Below are 18247 nucleotides of genomic sequence, written 5' to 3' on the forward strand. Positions count from 1 at the left end.
TGCTGTGATGTTTGGAAGCTGAGATCTTACTCCATATCATTATGGTTTTATGCACATCAGCACGACTGAGCACTGCAAATTTAAATCATTAAAAAATTGAAATGAATTAATGTCTGGTTTTACATTCTGGTGCAACAGAGAACTTTTCATAAATATATGTGACCAAAATTACTAATCAGGGGGATAACTCTTTTAATTCCAGAGTCACTTTTAATATCGACTACACAAAGACTCCAGTATTTTTTCTTTATCACAAAAACATTTTATTATATTGCAATGCCCGCTAACCTCACTAGCACTGCTGCCTACTAATAAAACCTCACACATTCACTCCTCAGCTCACCTTGCACACCTGTACTTAATTTAAATACAAAACAGTTGATTTTACATTTTAAACTGCATGCTTATACTGTTTCGTATTGTGCATATGTTTTACCATGCTTATACATTATATCATACTCAAATAATCAAAACTCAGTCCTGCCAGCAAAATAGACCTTTTCCTACAAACGCCACGCCTTCCGCATGGACGCAGTGAAAATGTTTCCACATAAACGCTGGATGACTGTTCTTCATGGACAAACTCTGTATGTCCGTTAAACCTCCGTTGGCTGTTCAAATACGCCACCTCCAGTCATTAGTATGCATCACATAAACGCTGGATGACTGTTCTTCATGGACAAACTCTGTATATCCGTTAAACCTCCGTTGGCTGTTCAAATACGCCACCTCCAGTCATTAGTATGCATCACTTAAACGCTGGATGACTGTTCTTCATGGACAAACTCTGTATGTCCGTTAAACCTCTGTTGGCTGTTCAAATACGCCACCTCCACTCATTAGTATGCATCACATAAACGCTGGATGACTGTTCTTCATGGACAAACTCTGTATGTCCGTTAAACCTCTGTTGGCTGTTCAAATTCACCACCTCCAGTCATTAGTATGCATCACAATACAGGTGCTGTGTGCTCAGCATAACATGAAACAGATATGGTGGACTGTTGAGTTAGTCACCGAGCACACAGCACCTGTATTGTGATGCATACTAATGACTGGAGGTGGTGAATTTGAACAGCCAACGGAGGTTTAACGGACATACAGAGTTTGTCCATGAAGAACAGTCATCCAGCGTTTAAGTGATGCATACTAATGACTGGAGGTGGCGTATTTGAACAGCCAACAGAGGTTTAACGGACATACAGAGTTTGTCCATGAAGAACAGTCATCCAGCGTTTATGTGGAAACATTTTCACTGCGTCCATGCGGAAGGCGTGGCGTTTGTAGGAAAAGGTCTATTTTGCTGGCAGGACTGAGTTTTGATTATTTGAGTATGATATAATGTATAAGCATGGCAAAACATATGCACGATACGAAACGGTATAAGTATGCAGTTTAAAATGTAAAATCAACTGTTTTGTATTTAAATTAAATACAGGTGTGCAAGGTGAGCGGAGGAGTGAATGTGTGAGGTTTTAATAGTAGGCAGCAGTGCTAGTGAGGTTAGCGGGCATTGCAATATAATAAATATATGTGACCAGTGAAGCCACACGTCACAACGGTGTTTTGACGACCATGCGCAACTGTGATTTGTGGCTTCACTAGGAGGATATATTTATGAGCCACTTGGTTATACTCATATTGCACAGTTTGCTGACCCCTGACAAAGGCATAGAGCCGAAACTTGGCTGAGTCGTTGCAAAATTGAGTTGCATGTGGCAAACATTTGACAATCGTCTTCTTCTTCTCTGGACTGCCTTTGCTATTGTTTCTGCTTGTACTGATTTTGCAGAGAATTTTTCTCCTGTTCTCTTGCTTTGCTGCCAATTCTGATTTGGACATTTTGTTTCAAAAACGCCCCTCCATGGCTGTATTTGGACCGTACAGGTGCTTTCGGCTTTCATATTTTTGGCAGAGGATTGACTTACTGCTTCCCCAAGGAGAGGTTTGCTCTGGAGCAGAACTACAGTGCTTCCCTGATCAATCCTCATGTTTCTGTCTTCACTGATCTACAGGTGACCGTGAATTTACCTGAAGCAAGAGGCAGATTAAGAGCCACTAAGGCTCCAGTATTCACACTGAAACCAAAGAACATGACTGTGGAATTGGCTGGTCAAATTGAGTTGGTCACCAAGGAAAACAAAAAGCCTGCTCACTCTGAGATCACTGTCAATATTGTAAGTATCATGACACATGATGACAAATGGCATCTGTGTGGAGCAATGAGGTCAAAGAAACTAGTTACAGATACCTATTTCGTTGGAAATTACAGGATGTAGAACATCATGCAAATTATTAATTATTGCTCCATTATAAAAGCCAGAATCTTCCACCAAATTCGGCGTCATTAAAATATGTTTGATCTATAATGAAGACCTTAAGGGCCCTTTTACTAAGATGCATAGGTTCCTACGTGCATACAGTTAACGCCAAATTAGAATTACTGCCCGGCTACTGCACGCCCCAGGATGTAATTCTAATTTTGACGTGCGTCCAAAACGCGCAGCAGAAAATAATGTCTGTTTTCTACTGCATGGCGCTAACTGGCCGGTAATCGGCAGTGTACGCACACTGATGATTACCGCCTAACGTGCCAGACTGTACCACTTAGTCAATGGGTGGCGTTAAGGTCTCAGGCCCAAAATGGACGCATGCTGATTTTTATTTTGCTGCACGTCCATTTTCACCCAAAAAAGGACCTTTTTTGCACACACACTGAAAAATGGACCTGCACGCGTCCAATACACGTGTATACACCAGCGCAGGTCATTTTTCAGTTCACCTTAGTAAAAGGACCCCTAAGTGAAGCCATGGTAATTGTGCTAATGGAAATTTAATTTTTTTTTATTTGTTACATTTGTATCCCACATTTTCCCACACATTTGCAGGCTCAATGTGGCTTACATAATACCGTAAAGGCATTCGCCAAGTCCGGTATGGGAACAGTACAAAATGTTATAGTGGGATAGGGAAGATAAGATTCAATCAAGTTGGGTTTGAGGTAAAAGGGTTTGTCAATGTTCAATACGATCTTTGATAGTGAAGTGTTGCAGGCTTGAGTCACTTAAGTTGGGTCATTCGGATATACCTTTCCGAATTGGTGAGTCTTTAATCATTTTCTGAATTTTAGGTGATCATAAGTTGTTTTCACCATTTGTGGCAGTGCGTTCCACAGGCGCGTGCTTATGTAAGAGAAGTTGGACGCATGGGTTGTCTTGTATTTTAGTCCTTTGCAATTAGGGTAGTGGAGATTCAGATAAGACCGTGATGAACTAGTACTTTTTCTGATTGGGAGATTGATAAGGTCAATCATGTAACCTGGGGCTGCACTGTAGATAATCTTAAAATTAATCTTAAAATTAGAGCTCAACACATTATGCAGTCCACCATTCTTCTATGGCCCACCTAATTCTTGACCCCAACAAAAGCTGTCCAATATTCAGCGCTATTTAACCAGCCAGGAATGGCTCCTGATCGGTTAAATAGCGCTTAGCTGGCATCTGTGAATATTTAGCTTGGAATAGCCAGTTATCTCACGTTGAATACTTTCGATCAGCACTTAGCAGATAACTGGCTGTATCGCGTGATATAGCCGGCTATCCACGAATATTCAGCGCATCACTGGCTAAGTTGGGCAGTCAAATTGGGCCACTGAAATAGCAGGCCTATTTTTGACCAGTTTCAACTTAACCGGCCTGTGCTGAATATCGACTGAGCACATACGTGCAGGACGTCAGACTCACAGAAACAGAAGCCTGCACGGCCGCATTGCTGATCTGCAAGGGCAGGCTTCTACATGGACTGTTGGTAGTGGAGGAGTAGCCTAGTGGCTAGTGCAACGGAGTCTGATTCTGGGGAACTGGGTTCAATTCCCACTGCAACTCCTTGTGACTCTAGGCAAGTCACTTAACCTTCCATTGCCCCTGGTACAAAATAAGTACCTCAATATATGTAAACTGCTTTGAATGTAGTTGCAAAAACCTCAGAAAGGCGGTATATCAAGTCCCATTTCCCTTTCCACCAATTAACTAATCATTTTGGTTGCAGATCTGAGACCTGCACCCAAATTTGGGGAAATTTTATAGAATCTGAGAGTTAATGTGCGAACTAGCACGTGCAAACTGTCGTACCACTTCGATATCTGTTAGTGCACTTCTGCGGTAATGGTTAACCCACACCAGTTTGCACACTTTAAAAAAAAAAAAATGTTCTCGTATGTTTTTGAAAAGGAGCAGAATATGTTCGGTGATCTCTCATTGAGAACTTCAAAGAAGTTCCTAAATATATTGGAAATAAATTGCATTGCATGAGCACCGCTGTTCCCTGTAAGCTGAGCAGGAGTCGTCCACCTATGGTCCTGCCAGTAGGGGGAGCTGTTTCACTATCACATTTTCAATAGTGAGGGACAGGCAAGCGCTGCAGAGCTCCAGGGAACACGTCTGTCCATAGCAATTGAAAACATAATATTGAAACATCACCCCCTACTGGCAGCATTGCAGTTGGAGGACTCCCACTAAGCTTAGAGGAGACAGTGATGAGCACTACTGGATATTCTTGCCATGACAGGAACATTCACTGAGGCTAATCCCAAATCTGATATTGCATTCATTTTTTCTGTGGTCAAAGAAGAGGGAGAGGAAGAATTGTTTTCTGCATACAGAAAACACGAAAAATCAATATGTGGGGAGGGTAAAGTTCCATAAAAACATCACAAACCAGTTTGATGAACCCTTGCAAAATCCAGGTTTCATCAAGTGGTTCACCAACTTTACTGGAGAGAGAGAGAGAGAGAAGTTATTTGTAACTAGTAAAAAAGGCCCGTTTCTGGAACGAATGAAACGGGCGCTAGCAAGGTTTTCCTGGGAGTGTGTATGTTTGAGAGAGAGAGCCAGAGTGAATGTGCGGGTGTGTGACAGAGTGAGACTGTCTGTGTGACAGTGTGTGTGTGAGAATGAGAGTGCGTGACAGGGCCCCCTCCCCTGTTCCTAATGCCCCTCACCCCGTTCCCTCCCCTCATTTTCCTCCTCCTTCCCACACTTTGGGCTCCTTAAGGCTTTCAAAAGTCTATGTACCCCCGTGGCCCTAACGCCCAGTATCCGGATACCCCACCGCTTTCCTCCTCACCCCCCCCCCCCCCAAGATGTAATACTTTCACGTCCTTCATTTTTAAAAAAAAAGTGTCCTATCTACCCTGTGTACAAATGCCCGGCATTCAGATTGTGTTCCTCTCGTAAATTTTCATTTCTTTCATTCATTCAGAACTTGCCTCCCCCCCCCCCCCCCCCCTGAACACTTTTGGTTCCTTCAGTCTTTTAAAACTGTGCTATGTACCCTGGCCAGCATTGAGATTGTTTTCCTGTCCCAAATTTGCATGTGTTTCAGTCATTCACAACTACCCCCCCCCCCCCCCCTTCTCCAGTTTAACACTTTCATTTCCTTCAGTCTTTTAAAACTCTCCTATCTATCCTGTGTCCTAATGGCCAGCATTCAGATTGTTTTCCTTTCCCAAATTTTCATGTCTTTCAGTCGTTCAGAACTCCCCTCCTCCCCCCATTTAACACTTTAGTTTCCTTCAGTCTTTTAAAACTCTCCTATCAACCCTGTGTCCTAATGGCCAGCAGTTAGATTGTTTTCCTTTCCCAAATTTTCATGTCTTTCAGTCGTTCAGAACTCCCCTCCTCCCCCCATTTAACACTTTCGGTTCCTTCAGTCTTTTAAAGCTCTCCTATCAACCCTGTGTCCTAATGGCCAGCATTCAGATTGTTTTCCTTTCCCAAATTTTCATGTCTTTCAGTCGTTCAGAACTCCCCTCCTCCCCCCATTTAACACTTTTGGTTCCTTCAGTCTTTTAAAACTGTCCTATGTACCCTGTGTGCTAATGGCCAGCATTGAGATTGTTTTCCTGTCCCAAATTTTCATGTCTTTCAGTCGTTCAGAACTCCCCTCCTCCCCCCATTTAACACTTTCGGTTCCTTCAGTCTTTTAAAACTCTCCTATCAACCCTGTGTCCTAATGGCCAGCAGTTAGATTGTTTTCCTTTCCCAAATTTTCATGTCTTTCAGTCGTTCAGAACTCCCCTCCTCCCCCCATTTAACACTTTCGGTTCCTTCAGTCTTTTAAAGCTCTCCTATCAACCCTGTGTCCTAATGGCCAGCATTCAGATTGTTTTCCTTTCCCAAATTTTCATGTCTTTCAGTCGTTCAGAACTCCCCTCCTCCCCCCATTTAACACTTTTGGTTCCTTCAGTCTTTTAAAACTGTCCTATGTACCCTGTGTGCTAATGGCCAGCATTGAGATTGTTTTCCTGTCCCAAATTTTCATGTCTTTCAGTCGTTCAGAACTCCCCTCCTCCCCCCATTTAACACTTTCGGTTCCTTCAGTCTTTTAAAACTCTCCTATCAACCCTGTGTCCTAATGACCAGCAGTTAGATTGTTTTCCTTTCCCAAATTTTCATGTCTTTCAGTCGTTCAGAACTCCCCTCCTCCCCCCATTTAACACTTTCGGTTCCTTCAGTCTTTTAAAGCTCTCCTATCAACCCTGTGTCCTAATGGCCAGCATTCAGATTGTTTTCCTTTCCCAAATTTTCATGTCTTTCAGTCGTTCAGAACTCCCCTCCTCCCCCCATTTAACACTTTCGGTTCCTTCAGTCTTTTAAAGCTCTCCTATCAACCCTGTGTCCTAATGGCCAGCACTCAGATTGTTTTCCTTTCCCAAATTTTCATGTCTTTCAGTCGTTCAGAACTCCCCTCCTCCCCCCATTTAACACTTTCGGTTCCTTCAGTCTTTTAAAGCTCTCCTATCAACCCTGTGTCCTAATGGCCAGCACTCAGATTGTTTTCCTTTCCCAAATTTTCATGTCTTTCAGTCGTTCAGAACTCCCCTCCTCCCCCCATTTAACACTTTCGGTTCCTTCAGTCTTTTAAAGCTCTCCTATCAACCCTGTGTCCTAATGGCCAGCATTCAGATTGTTTTCCTTTCCCAAATTTTCATGTCTTTCAGTCCTTCAGAACTCCCCTCCTCCCCCCATTTAACACTTTCGGTTCCTTCAGTCTTTTAAAGCTCTCCTATCTACCCTGTGTCCTAATGGCCAGCATTCAGATTGTTTTCCTTTCCCAAATTTTCATGTCTTTCAGTCGTTCAGAACTCCCCTCCTCCCCCCATTTAACACTTTCGTTTCCTTCAGTCTTTTAAAACTCTCCTATCTACCCTCCTGTGTCCTAATGGCCAGCATTCAGATTGTTTTCCTTTCCCAAATTTTCATGTCTTTCAGTCCTTCAGAACTCCCCTCCTCCCCCCATTTAACACTTTCGGTTCCTTCAGTCTTTTAAAACTCTCCTATCTACCCTGTGTCCTAATGGCCAGCATTCAGATTGTTTTCCTTTCCCAAATGTTCATGTCTTTCAGTGGTTCAGAACTCCCCCCCCCCCTCCCCCCATTTAACACTTTCGGTTCCTTCAGTCTTTTAAAACTCTCCTATCAACCCTGTGTCCTAATGGCCAGCATTCAGATTGTTTTCCTCTCGTAAATTTTCATTTCTTTCATTCATTCACAACTCCCCCCCCCCCCCCCCCGAACACTTTTGGTTCCTTCAGTCTTTTAAAACTCTCCTATCTACCCTGTGTCCTAATGGCCAGCATTCAGATTGTTTTCCTGTCCCAAATGTTCATGTCTTTCAGTCGTTCAGAACTCCCCCCCTCCCCCCATTTAACACTTTCGGTTCCTTCAGTCTTTTAAAACTCTCCTATCAACCCTGTGTCCTAATGGCCAGCATTCAGATTGTTTTCCTCTCGTAAATTTTCATTTCTTTCATTCATTCACAACTCCCCCCCCCCCCCCCCCCCCCCGAACACTTTTGGTTCCTTCAGTCTTTTAAAACTCTCCTATCTACCCTGTGTCCTAATGGCCAGCATTCAGATTGTTTTCCTGTCCCAAATTTTCATGTCTTTCAGTCGTTCAGAACTCCCCCCCTCCCCCCATTTAACACTTTCGGTTCCTTCAGTCTTTTAAAGCTCTCCTATCAACCCTGTGTCCTAATGGCCAGCATTCAGATTGTTTTCCTTTCCCAAATTTTCATGTCTTTCAGTCGTTCAGAACTCCCCTCCTCCCCCCATTTAACACTTTCGGTTCCTTCAGTCTTTTAAAGCTCTCCTATCAACCCTGTGTCCTAATGGCCAGCATTCAGATTGTTTTCCTTTCCCAAATTTTCATGTCTTTCAGTCGTTCAGAACTCCCCTCCTCCCCCATTTAACACTTTCGGTTCCTTCAGTCTTTTAAAGCTCTCCTATCAACCCTGTGTCCTAATGGCCAGCATTCAGATTGTTTTCCTTTCCCAAATTTTCATGTCTTTCAGTCGTTCAGAACTCCCCTCCTCCCCCCATTTAACACTTTCGGTTCCTTCAGTCTTTTAAAGCTCTCCTATCTACCCTGTGTCCTAATGGCCAGCATTCAGATTGTTTTCCTTTCCCAAATTTTCATGTCTTTCAGTCGTTCAGAACTCCCCTCCTCCCCCCATTTAACACTTTCGGTTCCTTCAGTCTTTTAAAGCTCTCCTATCAACCCTGTGTCCTAATGGCCAGCATTCAGATTGTTTTCCTTTCCCAAATTTGCATGTGTTTCAGTCATTCACAACTCCCCCCCCCCCTTCTCCAGTTTAACACTTTCATTTCCTTCAGTCTTTTAAAACTCTCCTATCTACCCTGTGTCCTAATGGCCAGCATTCAGATTGTTTTCCTTTCCCAAATTTGCATGTGTTTCAGTCATTCACAACTCCCCCCCCCCCCTTCTCCAGTTTAACACTTTCATTTCCTTCAGTCTTTTAAAACTCTCCTATCAACCCTGTGTCCTAATGGCCAGCAGTCAGATTGTTTTCCTTTCCCAAATTTTCATGTCTTTCAGTCGTTCAGAACTCCCCCCCTCCCCCCATTTAACACTTTCGGTTCCTTCAGTCTTTTAAAGCTCTCCTATCAACCCTGTGTCCTAATGGCCAGCATTCAGATTGTTTTCCTTTCCCAAATTTTCATGTCTTTCAGTCGTTCAGAACTCCCCCCCTCCCCCCATTTAACACTTTCGCTTCCTTCAGTCTTTTAAAACTCTCCTATCAACCCTGTGTCCTAATGGCCAGCATTCAGATTGTTTTCCTTTCCCAAATTTTCATGTCTTTCAGTCGTTCAGAACTCCCCTCCTCCCCCCATTTAACACTTTCGGTTCCTTCAGTCTTTTAAAACTCTCCTATCAACCCTGTGTCCTAATGGCCAGCAGTTAGATTGTTTTCCTTTCCCAAATTTTCATGTCTTTCAGTCGTTCAGAACTCCCCTCCTCCCCCCATTTAACACTTTCGGTTCCTTCAGTCTTTTAAAACTCTCCTATCTACCCTGTGTCCTAATGGCCAGCATTCAGATTGTTTTCCTTTCCCAAATTTTCATGTCTTTCAGTCCTTCAGAACTCCCCTCCTCCCCCCATTTAACACTTTCGGTTCCTTCAGTCTTTTAAAACTCTCCTATCTATCCTGTGTCCTAATGGCCAGCATTCAGATTGTTTTCCTTTCCCAAATGTTCATGTCTTTCAGTCGTTCAGAACTCCCCTCCTCCCCCCATTTAACACTTTCGTTTCCTTCAGTCTTTTAAAACTCTCCTATCTACCCTCCTGTGTCCTAATGGCCAGCATTCAGATTGTTTTCCTGTCCCAAATTTTCATGTCTTTCAGTCGTTCAGAACTCCCCCCTCCCCCCATTTAACACTTTCGGTTCCTTCAGTCTTTTAAAACTCTCCTATCTACCCTGTGTCCTAATGGCCAGCATTCAGATTGTTTTCCTTTCCCAAATTTTCATGTCTTTCAGTCCTTCAGAACTCCCCTCCTCCCCCCATTTAACACTTTCGGTTCCTTCAGTCTTTTAAAACTCTCCTATCTACCCTGTGTCCTAATGGCCAGCATTCAGATTGTTTTCCTTTTCCAAATTTTCATGTCTTTCAGTCCTTCAGAACTCCCCTCCTCCCCCCATTTAACACTTTCGGTTCCTTCAGTCTTTTAAAACTCTCCTATCTATCCTGTGTCCTAATGGCCAGCATTCAGATTGTTTTCCTTTCCCAAATGTTCATGTCTTTCAGTCGTTCAGAACTCCCCTCCTCCCCCCATTTAACACTTTCGTTTCCTTCAGTCTTTTAAAACTCTCCTATCTACCCTCCTGTGTCCTAATGGCCAGCATTCAGATTGTTTTCCTGTCCCAAATTTTCATGTCTTTCAGTCGTTCAGAACTCCCCCCTCCCCCCATTTAACACTTTCGGTTCCTTCAGTCTTTTAAAGCTCTCCTATCTACCCTGTGTCCTAATGGCCAGCAGTTAGATTGTTTTCCTTTCCCAAATTTGCATGTGTTTCAGTCATTCACAACTCCCCCCCCCCCTTCTCCAGTTTAACACTTTCATTTCCTTCAGTCTTTTAAAACTCTCCTATCTACCCTGTGTCCTAATGGCCAGCACTCAGATTGTTTTCCTTTCCCAAATGTTCATGTCTTTCAGTTGTTCAGAACTCCCCTCCTCCCCCCATTTAACACTTTCATTTCCTTCAGTCTTTTAAAGCTCTCCTATCAACCCTGTGTCCTAATGGCCAGCACTCAGATTGTTTTGCTTTGCCAAATTGTCTGTCACTGAGGTCAGTGCGTGCCTGCCTAGCAGACCACTTCCGGCAGGCACGGTCCCAAGCACATCCTGTTGGAGGTGAGAATTATTATGTAGGATAATCCACAGAAATTTGCTAGTAGACCTCTGCAACTATACTTCAGAAATCACATATTAGTTGGAAAAATCCATTGGGTGTTTGCAAACCCTGAACCAGACTGGCTAAGGTTTGAGTCAAACTAGATCTCCCATCTCTGCCCGCATGACTCATCCCTGTGTATCTGTTGTGCAAGGCTCCTGGCTAGCATCATTGCACACCTGCAGGATTATCAGTCTTAACTGGCTCTTCAGAGCAAATATTTATCTAAAATTGTGGCACGCTCAGAACCAGGATATTTGGTGTTTAACAACAGCCTTACTGAGATGACTCTTCCTATTCTTATTCCATGCAGACAAGCAGCATCAGTGCTGACGTGTCCATTTCAGAATCAAACTCCAGACTGAACGTAACCGGTTCTTTAACTCTGAACAGGTAATGCCAGATTTCAGGATTCACTGTGTTTAAAGGGAAAGGCCAAAGGACAACTCAACTTGCATACCAGTGTTAAAGAGTATTTATAGCAATATAGGTGCCTGCCAAGGAAGGGGTAAACACCTATTTCTATTCTTGCCAAACAGTCACCTTGTAGCACATTTTGGTTAATTAGTCATCACTCAACCACACCAGTTATAAGAAAATAAAAGTAATGCACTGGCAGATTCAGGGATATAATTCCTGGACTCTTTTACTAAAATGGGCACCCCGACATAATAGCCCTGTCGGCAGCCATTTTGAATCGGCACCGGGACGGGAGGCAGCAAGACAGTCTGCAGTCGCTCTGGGCAGGAAAGAGGAGGCTCTTTCCTGCCTCGACGAGGTCACTAGACCACTAGGGCAGTACAGTAAGGTAAAGGGAGGGAAAGGGAGGATAGGACACCGTTAGGGGCTGTGACATGGGGGCAGGTTGGGGTGTGAAAGGGGCAGGCGGTACGTAACAGCGGGCAGGGTGGGGTGGGGGAAGGGCAGGGATGGGCAGGGCCGGGGCATGTGTCCTTTTTGGGGGGGGGGGGGGAACATGGTCCTGGGGAACTGGGTTCAATTTCCACTGCAGACACAGGCAGCTCCTTGTGACTGTGGGCAAGTCACTTAACCCTCCATTGCCCCAGGTACAAATAAGTACCTGTATATAATATGTAAGCCGCATTGAACCTGCTATGAGTGGGAAAGAGCGGGGTACAAATGTAACAGCAACATGGAATGTTGCTACTATTGGAGATTCTAGATGGAATGTTGCTACTATTGAGATTCTGTTGCTACTATTTGAGATTCTACATGGAATGTTAATGTTGCTATTCCACTAGCAACATTCCATGTAGAAGCCTGCCCCTGCAGATCAGCAGCGCGGTCACGCAGGCTTCTGTTTCTGTGAGTCTGACGTCCTGCACGTACATGCAGGACGTCAGACTCACAAAAACAGAAGCCTGCGTGGCCACATTGAGTGGCCTAGTGGTTAGAGTGGTGGACTTTGGTCCTGGGGAACTGGGTTTGATTCCCACTTCAGGCACAGGCAGCTCCTTGTGACTGTGGGCAAGTCACTTAACCCTCCATTGCCCCAGGTACAAATAAGTACCTGTATATAATATGTAAGCTGCATTGAACCTGCTATGAGTGGGAAAGCGTGGGGTACAAATGTAACAACAACATGGAATGTTGCTACTATTGGAGATTCTAGATGGAATGTTGCTACTATTTGAGATCCTACATGGAATGTTAATGTTGCTATTCCACTAGTAACATTCCACGTAGAAGCCTGCCCTTGCAGATCAGCAACGCAGCCGTGCAGGCTTCTGTGTACGTGCAGGACGTCAGACTCACAGAAACAGAAGCCTGCGTGGCCACATTGAGTGGCCTAGTGGTTAGAGTGGTGGCACAGGCACAGGCAGCTCCTTGTGACTGTGGGCAAGTCACTTAACCCTCCATTGCCCCAGGTACAAATAAGTACCTGTATACAATATGTAAGCCGCATTGAGCCTGCCATGAGTGGGAAAGCGCAGGGTACAAATGTAACAAAAAAAAAATGGTAACACTAGCCCTAGATGCACATAGAAACAACAAAAAAAAAGTGTCCAAAAATCTCTTATTGTAACTACTCCAAACCACAACATCGGAATGAAATTGTAAAAGCAATCCAAAATGTCTTTAGATCTAAAAAAAAATAATCACGTGAACTCCAGCAATTATTATCTGTAACGGAGCTGTCACTATCTCCAGAGTAGTTCGCTAAAAATCGTTGGCTAGGCCGGGTCAGCACTTATTGCAGTAGAAAGCAATGCTGATAGTCTTTTAAAGATCGAATCCCGGTACCTGAAGAGCTCGGAAACTGTAAAAACTTTCAGAGCTTGTGTAATTAGCTGTTTGGGTTCTTAGAGTTTCCACGTTCTTAGCACTCATTGCTCTGCTACTTTATAGGTTGTCAGTGATAAAATGCTGACTTCTAGCATCCAGACATTAAGGCAAATCATGAAAATGAAGAGAAACATAGGTGCTTTGCTCTTTGCTATATGATACGGCATTGATGCATTTTAATGTGAAACTGAAAATAGTCACAAAATATAATTACATGCTCAAAAGAATGAATTACTTCAAGCAAGTACTCTTAGCTTAAAGAGGAAAAAGGCCTCGAGAAACCCCTCAACAGCTTAAAAAGTCAAACTGGGGTTGGACTTCCTCATCATCGGCCCAAAAAACCTCTATGCGCAGACTTAATTGGCTAAAGAGTATTAGAACAAAACTTAGCTCAAGGAGGAGTCAGTCTCTGTGCTCCCTTGTTGGTTAAGTTTTCTTCTAATACTCTTTAGCCAATGAAGTCTGCGCATAGAGGTTTTTTGGGGCCGATAATGAGGAAGTCCAACCCCCATTTGACGTTTTAAGCTGCCAAGGGGTTTCCCGAGGTCTTTTTTCCTCTTTAACTACTACTACTACTACTATTTAGCATTTCTATAGCGCTACAAAGCGTACGCAGCACTGCACAAACATAGAAGAAAGACAGTCCCTGCTCAAAGAGCTTACAATCTAATAGACAAAAAAATAAAGCAAGCAAACCAATTAATGTGTAGAGGAAAGAGGAGAGGAGGGTAGGTGGAGGCGAGTGGTACCTAATTATATTTTGTGACTTTCAACCAACCAACCTAGGTAACTCACCCCATTATATATATTGAGTTCAAACTGAAAATAGTGTCAGTGTATGATCTTACCTTGGTTTTATCTTCCTTTTAGTATTACACTACATGTCGTGTCTGAAGACAAAACTAAGGCCTCCAAGGTAAGTGACAAGTGGGGAAGAGATAAAAGAAATGATGGAGGAAGAAAACAGAATTAATATTTCAATAAAATCTGCTGCCTTTTTCTGAGTATTGGGATCTATTTCATACGGGACTGGGAAGTAAATCTTATTAGAACATAAGAACGTAAGCATTGCTATACTGGGTTAGACTGAACGGAGATAGTGAGAATGTGGAATGACTGAACTAGAGTGGTGGGTTAATATTATTTTGCTGTTCGAAAAGGTTTTAATTCAATTTGTCATTGAGCGTTTTCAATAAAGAAGTCATTGAAATGTCTTAATAAATTTGAGGTGGTTACTAGACAGATGCATATTCATTAAGGATATCCTGAAAACCTGACCTTTTTGAGGACTGACATGGGCATCTCTGGTTTAGCGCATTGGCCTCTTTGACTACAAACCTGATTCAACATAGCCATTGGCTGATGAGAAAAACTCACAAAGGCAATTCTGACAATCATAGTGCGCATCTCAAATGTAGTTAAAATGATTTGCCTGGTCAGGGAAACGTCCGACTCGTGATGAAGTTAAATGCTCTTTATTTATTTTCGTTACCAGTTTGCAGAGTTGGAGAAATCTGTGAAAAATTTCATTGAGAAACATCTTGTGCCAACTTTAGATGGTAAGTAAGGAAGAGAATCTCAAAAGGCAAAATGATATGAAATGGGAAACAGAATATTGTAACGCACTCTTTTTAGGTCAGGGAATGGCTCCTTGCAGTCCAATTCTCTTCTCCGGATGGGGTGAATGCCCCTGTCCCACTCCCAGATCTAGTTAAACACCACGCTGTAATCCAACTCGGTTTAGAACCAAACACACACTTGGTAACCAGCCTCTCTTCTTGGGCCAAGGGCTGGCCTGCTCAGTTCTAACAAAAAAAAAAAAAAAACACCCACTCAGCTTCCTCTTTCAGCTTATCACAGTTCCCTCTATCACTTGAAGTGCAATCCCCAAACCTCCCAGGGGAAAAACATTCATACAGGACCTAGAGTTCAGTTCATCTGCTCCATCAAATCCTTAAGGTAGAAGTCCAAACTAAAGTTTCTCAGTCTCTCACTAAAGCACTGGAATGGCCCTGCACAAAGAAGGCCTAGCAGAGCACCACCCTCTTCACAGGATTCACCTCTGCGACCACCCCCCACTCTGCCACCTAGTGCTAACAAAAAGTTACTTTTTAGGTGTTTTCCTCTCAGTCCATATGTGCTAGATCCTCTGAGCAGGGCAAGTCAGCAGGGAACTCCCTCCCTTCCTCCACACAGTCCATGGGCTCTGCCCCCTCCTTCCACTCTCCACTGCTCACCTGCTCACTGTTCTCAGGGACTCAAGCTCCCCTCCCCCCTTGCATCTGGGAGTACCTTGTACTGATTAGGTACCCAAGGGAATTGGGCTTCATCTTTCAGTGGACCCCTGCTGGCGACTGACTTCAATGGCATCCCTTTTCCCGAGCTGCATCCCTTCCAGTTATTCTCCGGAATCCCTACCAGGATTGCCTGTCTGCCCTTCTCTTTAAGCTTCCTGGAGAACTCTGGGTAAGGTAGTTCAGAACTTGCCTGCCCTTGGCTGGGATCACTGTGCTTAGCCCTATCACAATATGGAGGAGAGATACGGAAGGAACCATAGTGAGGAGAAGACAAGAAATTGAAGTTGTTATCCCCTTGGTCCATGGTTGTTGCTTTTTCAAGTTTAGTGCTTGCCATTTTGAAAAACAATATTGGCAATGCCTTTTAGTATTTTGATTGAATTGCACTCAGAGTTCTTGAACCAAGGTTTTTGCAGGGACTTTCTCTAAAGTTTTCTACACTTTCTTTGATTTATTTTGATATTCACATATTTGTTTGTTAAAAGTATTTCACATTAAAAAAAAATTGGAAGGGTCTCAAAAATAAGAAGTATTAATGATGTATAGAGCATGATAGTGAGTCGTTATTACGGCTAGTCTCACTAACAAAGAGGCTTGGCTGAAGGATCAGCCTAGACTGAATTCTCCTTGCATTTCCCTTCTTTAAAATATCCAAATATTTAATGTATGTAGTGGTTACAGTTACTAATTGGAGAGTGTGGAATTCTTTACTGGATTACCCTACATTTGGGATTGACTACAGATATATACTGCTAACTCCACAGCATCTCAAGTCCCAAATGAAATCTGAGTTGGGGAACTGAGAATTGGGTTTTGTATGGCTGCCTGGATTCCATGTAAGTGAAAAGAGTAACGGGTGATGGGTTTGATAAATTGCCTTTCTGTGGTACAATCAAAGCAGTTCACATTTATTATATACAGGTATTTTCTTTGTCACTAGTAGGTTCAATGTCTAAGGGGTCCTTTTAAAAAGGCACGCTGAAAAATGGCTTGCGGTAGTGTAGGTGTGGGTTTTGGGCGCACGCCAATCTATTTTTAGCGCACCTGTAAAAAAGACCTTTTTTAATTTTTCGCTGAAAATGGACGTACGGCAAAATGAAAATTTGCCATGCATCCATTTTGGGTCTGAGACCTTACCGCCACGCATTACCCTAGTGGTAAAGACTGACACGATGACAGAATGCAGAATGGGTTTCTAGGCCATGGTGAACTCCAGCATGGTTTTCAGTTGATGATCCTAAGGTATAACTAGAAAGTGTTACGGTAGCCACATTATAACATCTATAAAGTTAGAGGAGCAAGCATTGGACTTGCAATGGATAATACATTCATGGATAAAGAAGTATCGGAAAAGGTGTGGTTTGTAAGAGTGTTACATTCGATTTGATTTGTTTCTTTGTTTTTATATTTATTTTAAAGGGAAACTGAAGCGCGGGGTGACTATTCCAAGTGTTCCTTTTATAAAACTGGTTAATCCTATTTCCCACACTAATGAGGTAAGATTCTGAAACCATGTTGGTTTCAATTTTTGTACATTTATATCATGTAAATATATATAAAATTAGAGTGGAAGGCGAGCAAGAATTAGGCCAGAAAGAAAGAAAATCTCATATTTATTTTATAAACCACTTCCAAAGTGGCGTATAATGGGATAAAATACACAAGACTACATTCACTCCCCATAATAATATGTGTAGATAAACTTCGCAGTATGGGAGACTTAAATTGTCCAACAGCTATGAACTTAAGAAAGAGAAGACCCATGTTCTGAATTTCTACTGGAATTTCACACAATCTAGTTCCTGCCTAAAATCTACTTAGGTTTTGTTCTATGGGAAGAGGGCACACACTGAAAAGGCCCTGTAACAAGGATTCACCTTCTTCACATATATCATGTTGGTACCACAATTTGAGCACCCAAACTAGAGCAAGGATCCCGAGTAATTATCATTCTAATATGATCAATATTGTGGGTCATGATCTATAATTTGTCTTACATTATATTCAAGCTTTCATAGGTGACCATTGTAATGACCTTTAACAAGAGGATGGCCATCCTGGGAATCCTCAAAATCACCCCAGCCAAAGTATTCTGCACTACTTGTTGATGATGAAAACGTTTCTTAGTCAAATTCAAATAACAACCATTGAAATAATCTAAATGTTCTAAATAAATTATCATCTAACGATGGATATTCATTTTGACCCTTTGTAAGTTGAAAAAAAAGGCTGTCTTGAGCACCCGCATAACTTGTGATTCCATCAACGACTATGAATTCCAATGAATCTCTAAATATTTCACCAACTGAACTGGGAATGACTATCTACATCCAAAGTCATTTGTGAGCAAGACGATCAGGGATGGTTCTCTTTCAGGATTAGCAGGCTGTGATACATTTGAAAGGACCAACGAAAAACGATGCAATACATGAGCTTTTGCGATATTATAGACATCCTTTTTCATAGAGAAGAATGAAACTAAAATGAAAAGGCAGATGTAGATGAAGGGACTTGGAAGGTCATTGTAGAAACACTTCCAACTGTGTGTGGAATGCAACCTAATTTTAATGCTTGTGTTCTTTTCCCTCAGAAATTCTTCCAGCTCAACACAGATATCGCATATAACTTCCCAAGAATGTAAACGTTTTTCCCTGGAGAAGAAGCAGAGAGTGGGAGAATGGGATTGAGCCTTATATTGTGTCTCAAAGTTGAACAGAAGACTACATTCTGTCAGAAACTGCCAATTCTACCACAATTAGTCCATACTTGTTAACAATGTAATGCTCTGCTGACTCATTCAAGAACGTTCATTAAGTTCATTTCAATTTAACCATTGATTATTATCAACTATGGAATTCTCAAAATTGCAATGTTAACGATGATGGCTACATGC

General features: G+C 42.6%; 1 protein-coding gene across 1 annotated transcript in view; it reads left to right on the forward strand.

The window, feature by feature from the left end:
- LOC115476687 (BPI fold-containing family C protein-like) overlaps nt 1-18103 on the forward strand; it is a 49030-nt gene extending 30927 nt beyond the window's left edge. The window contains exons 11-16 of the mRNA XM_030213205.1: nt 2016-2177; nt 11064-11143; nt 13928-13973; nt 14553-14616; nt 16774-16850; nt 17945-18103. Of these exons, the coding sequence (XP_030069065.1) occupies nt 2016-2177; nt 11064-11143; nt 13928-13973; nt 14553-14616; nt 16774-16850; nt 17945-17995 (480 nt within the window). The 3' untranslated portion in view covers nt 17996-18103. The remainder of the gene's footprint in view (nt 1-2015; nt 2178-11063; nt 11144-13927; nt 13974-14552; nt 14617-16773; nt 16851-17944) is intronic.
- Nucleotides 18104-18247: the final 144 nt, after the last annotated feature.

This window comes from Microcaecilia unicolor, chromosome 8 (genome assembly GCF_901765095.1).
Source record: "Microcaecilia unicolor chromosome 8, aMicUni1.1, whole genome shotgun sequence".
Classification (NCBI taxonomy): Eukaryota; Metazoa; Chordata; class Amphibia; order Gymnophiona; family Siphonopidae; genus Microcaecilia; species Microcaecilia unicolor.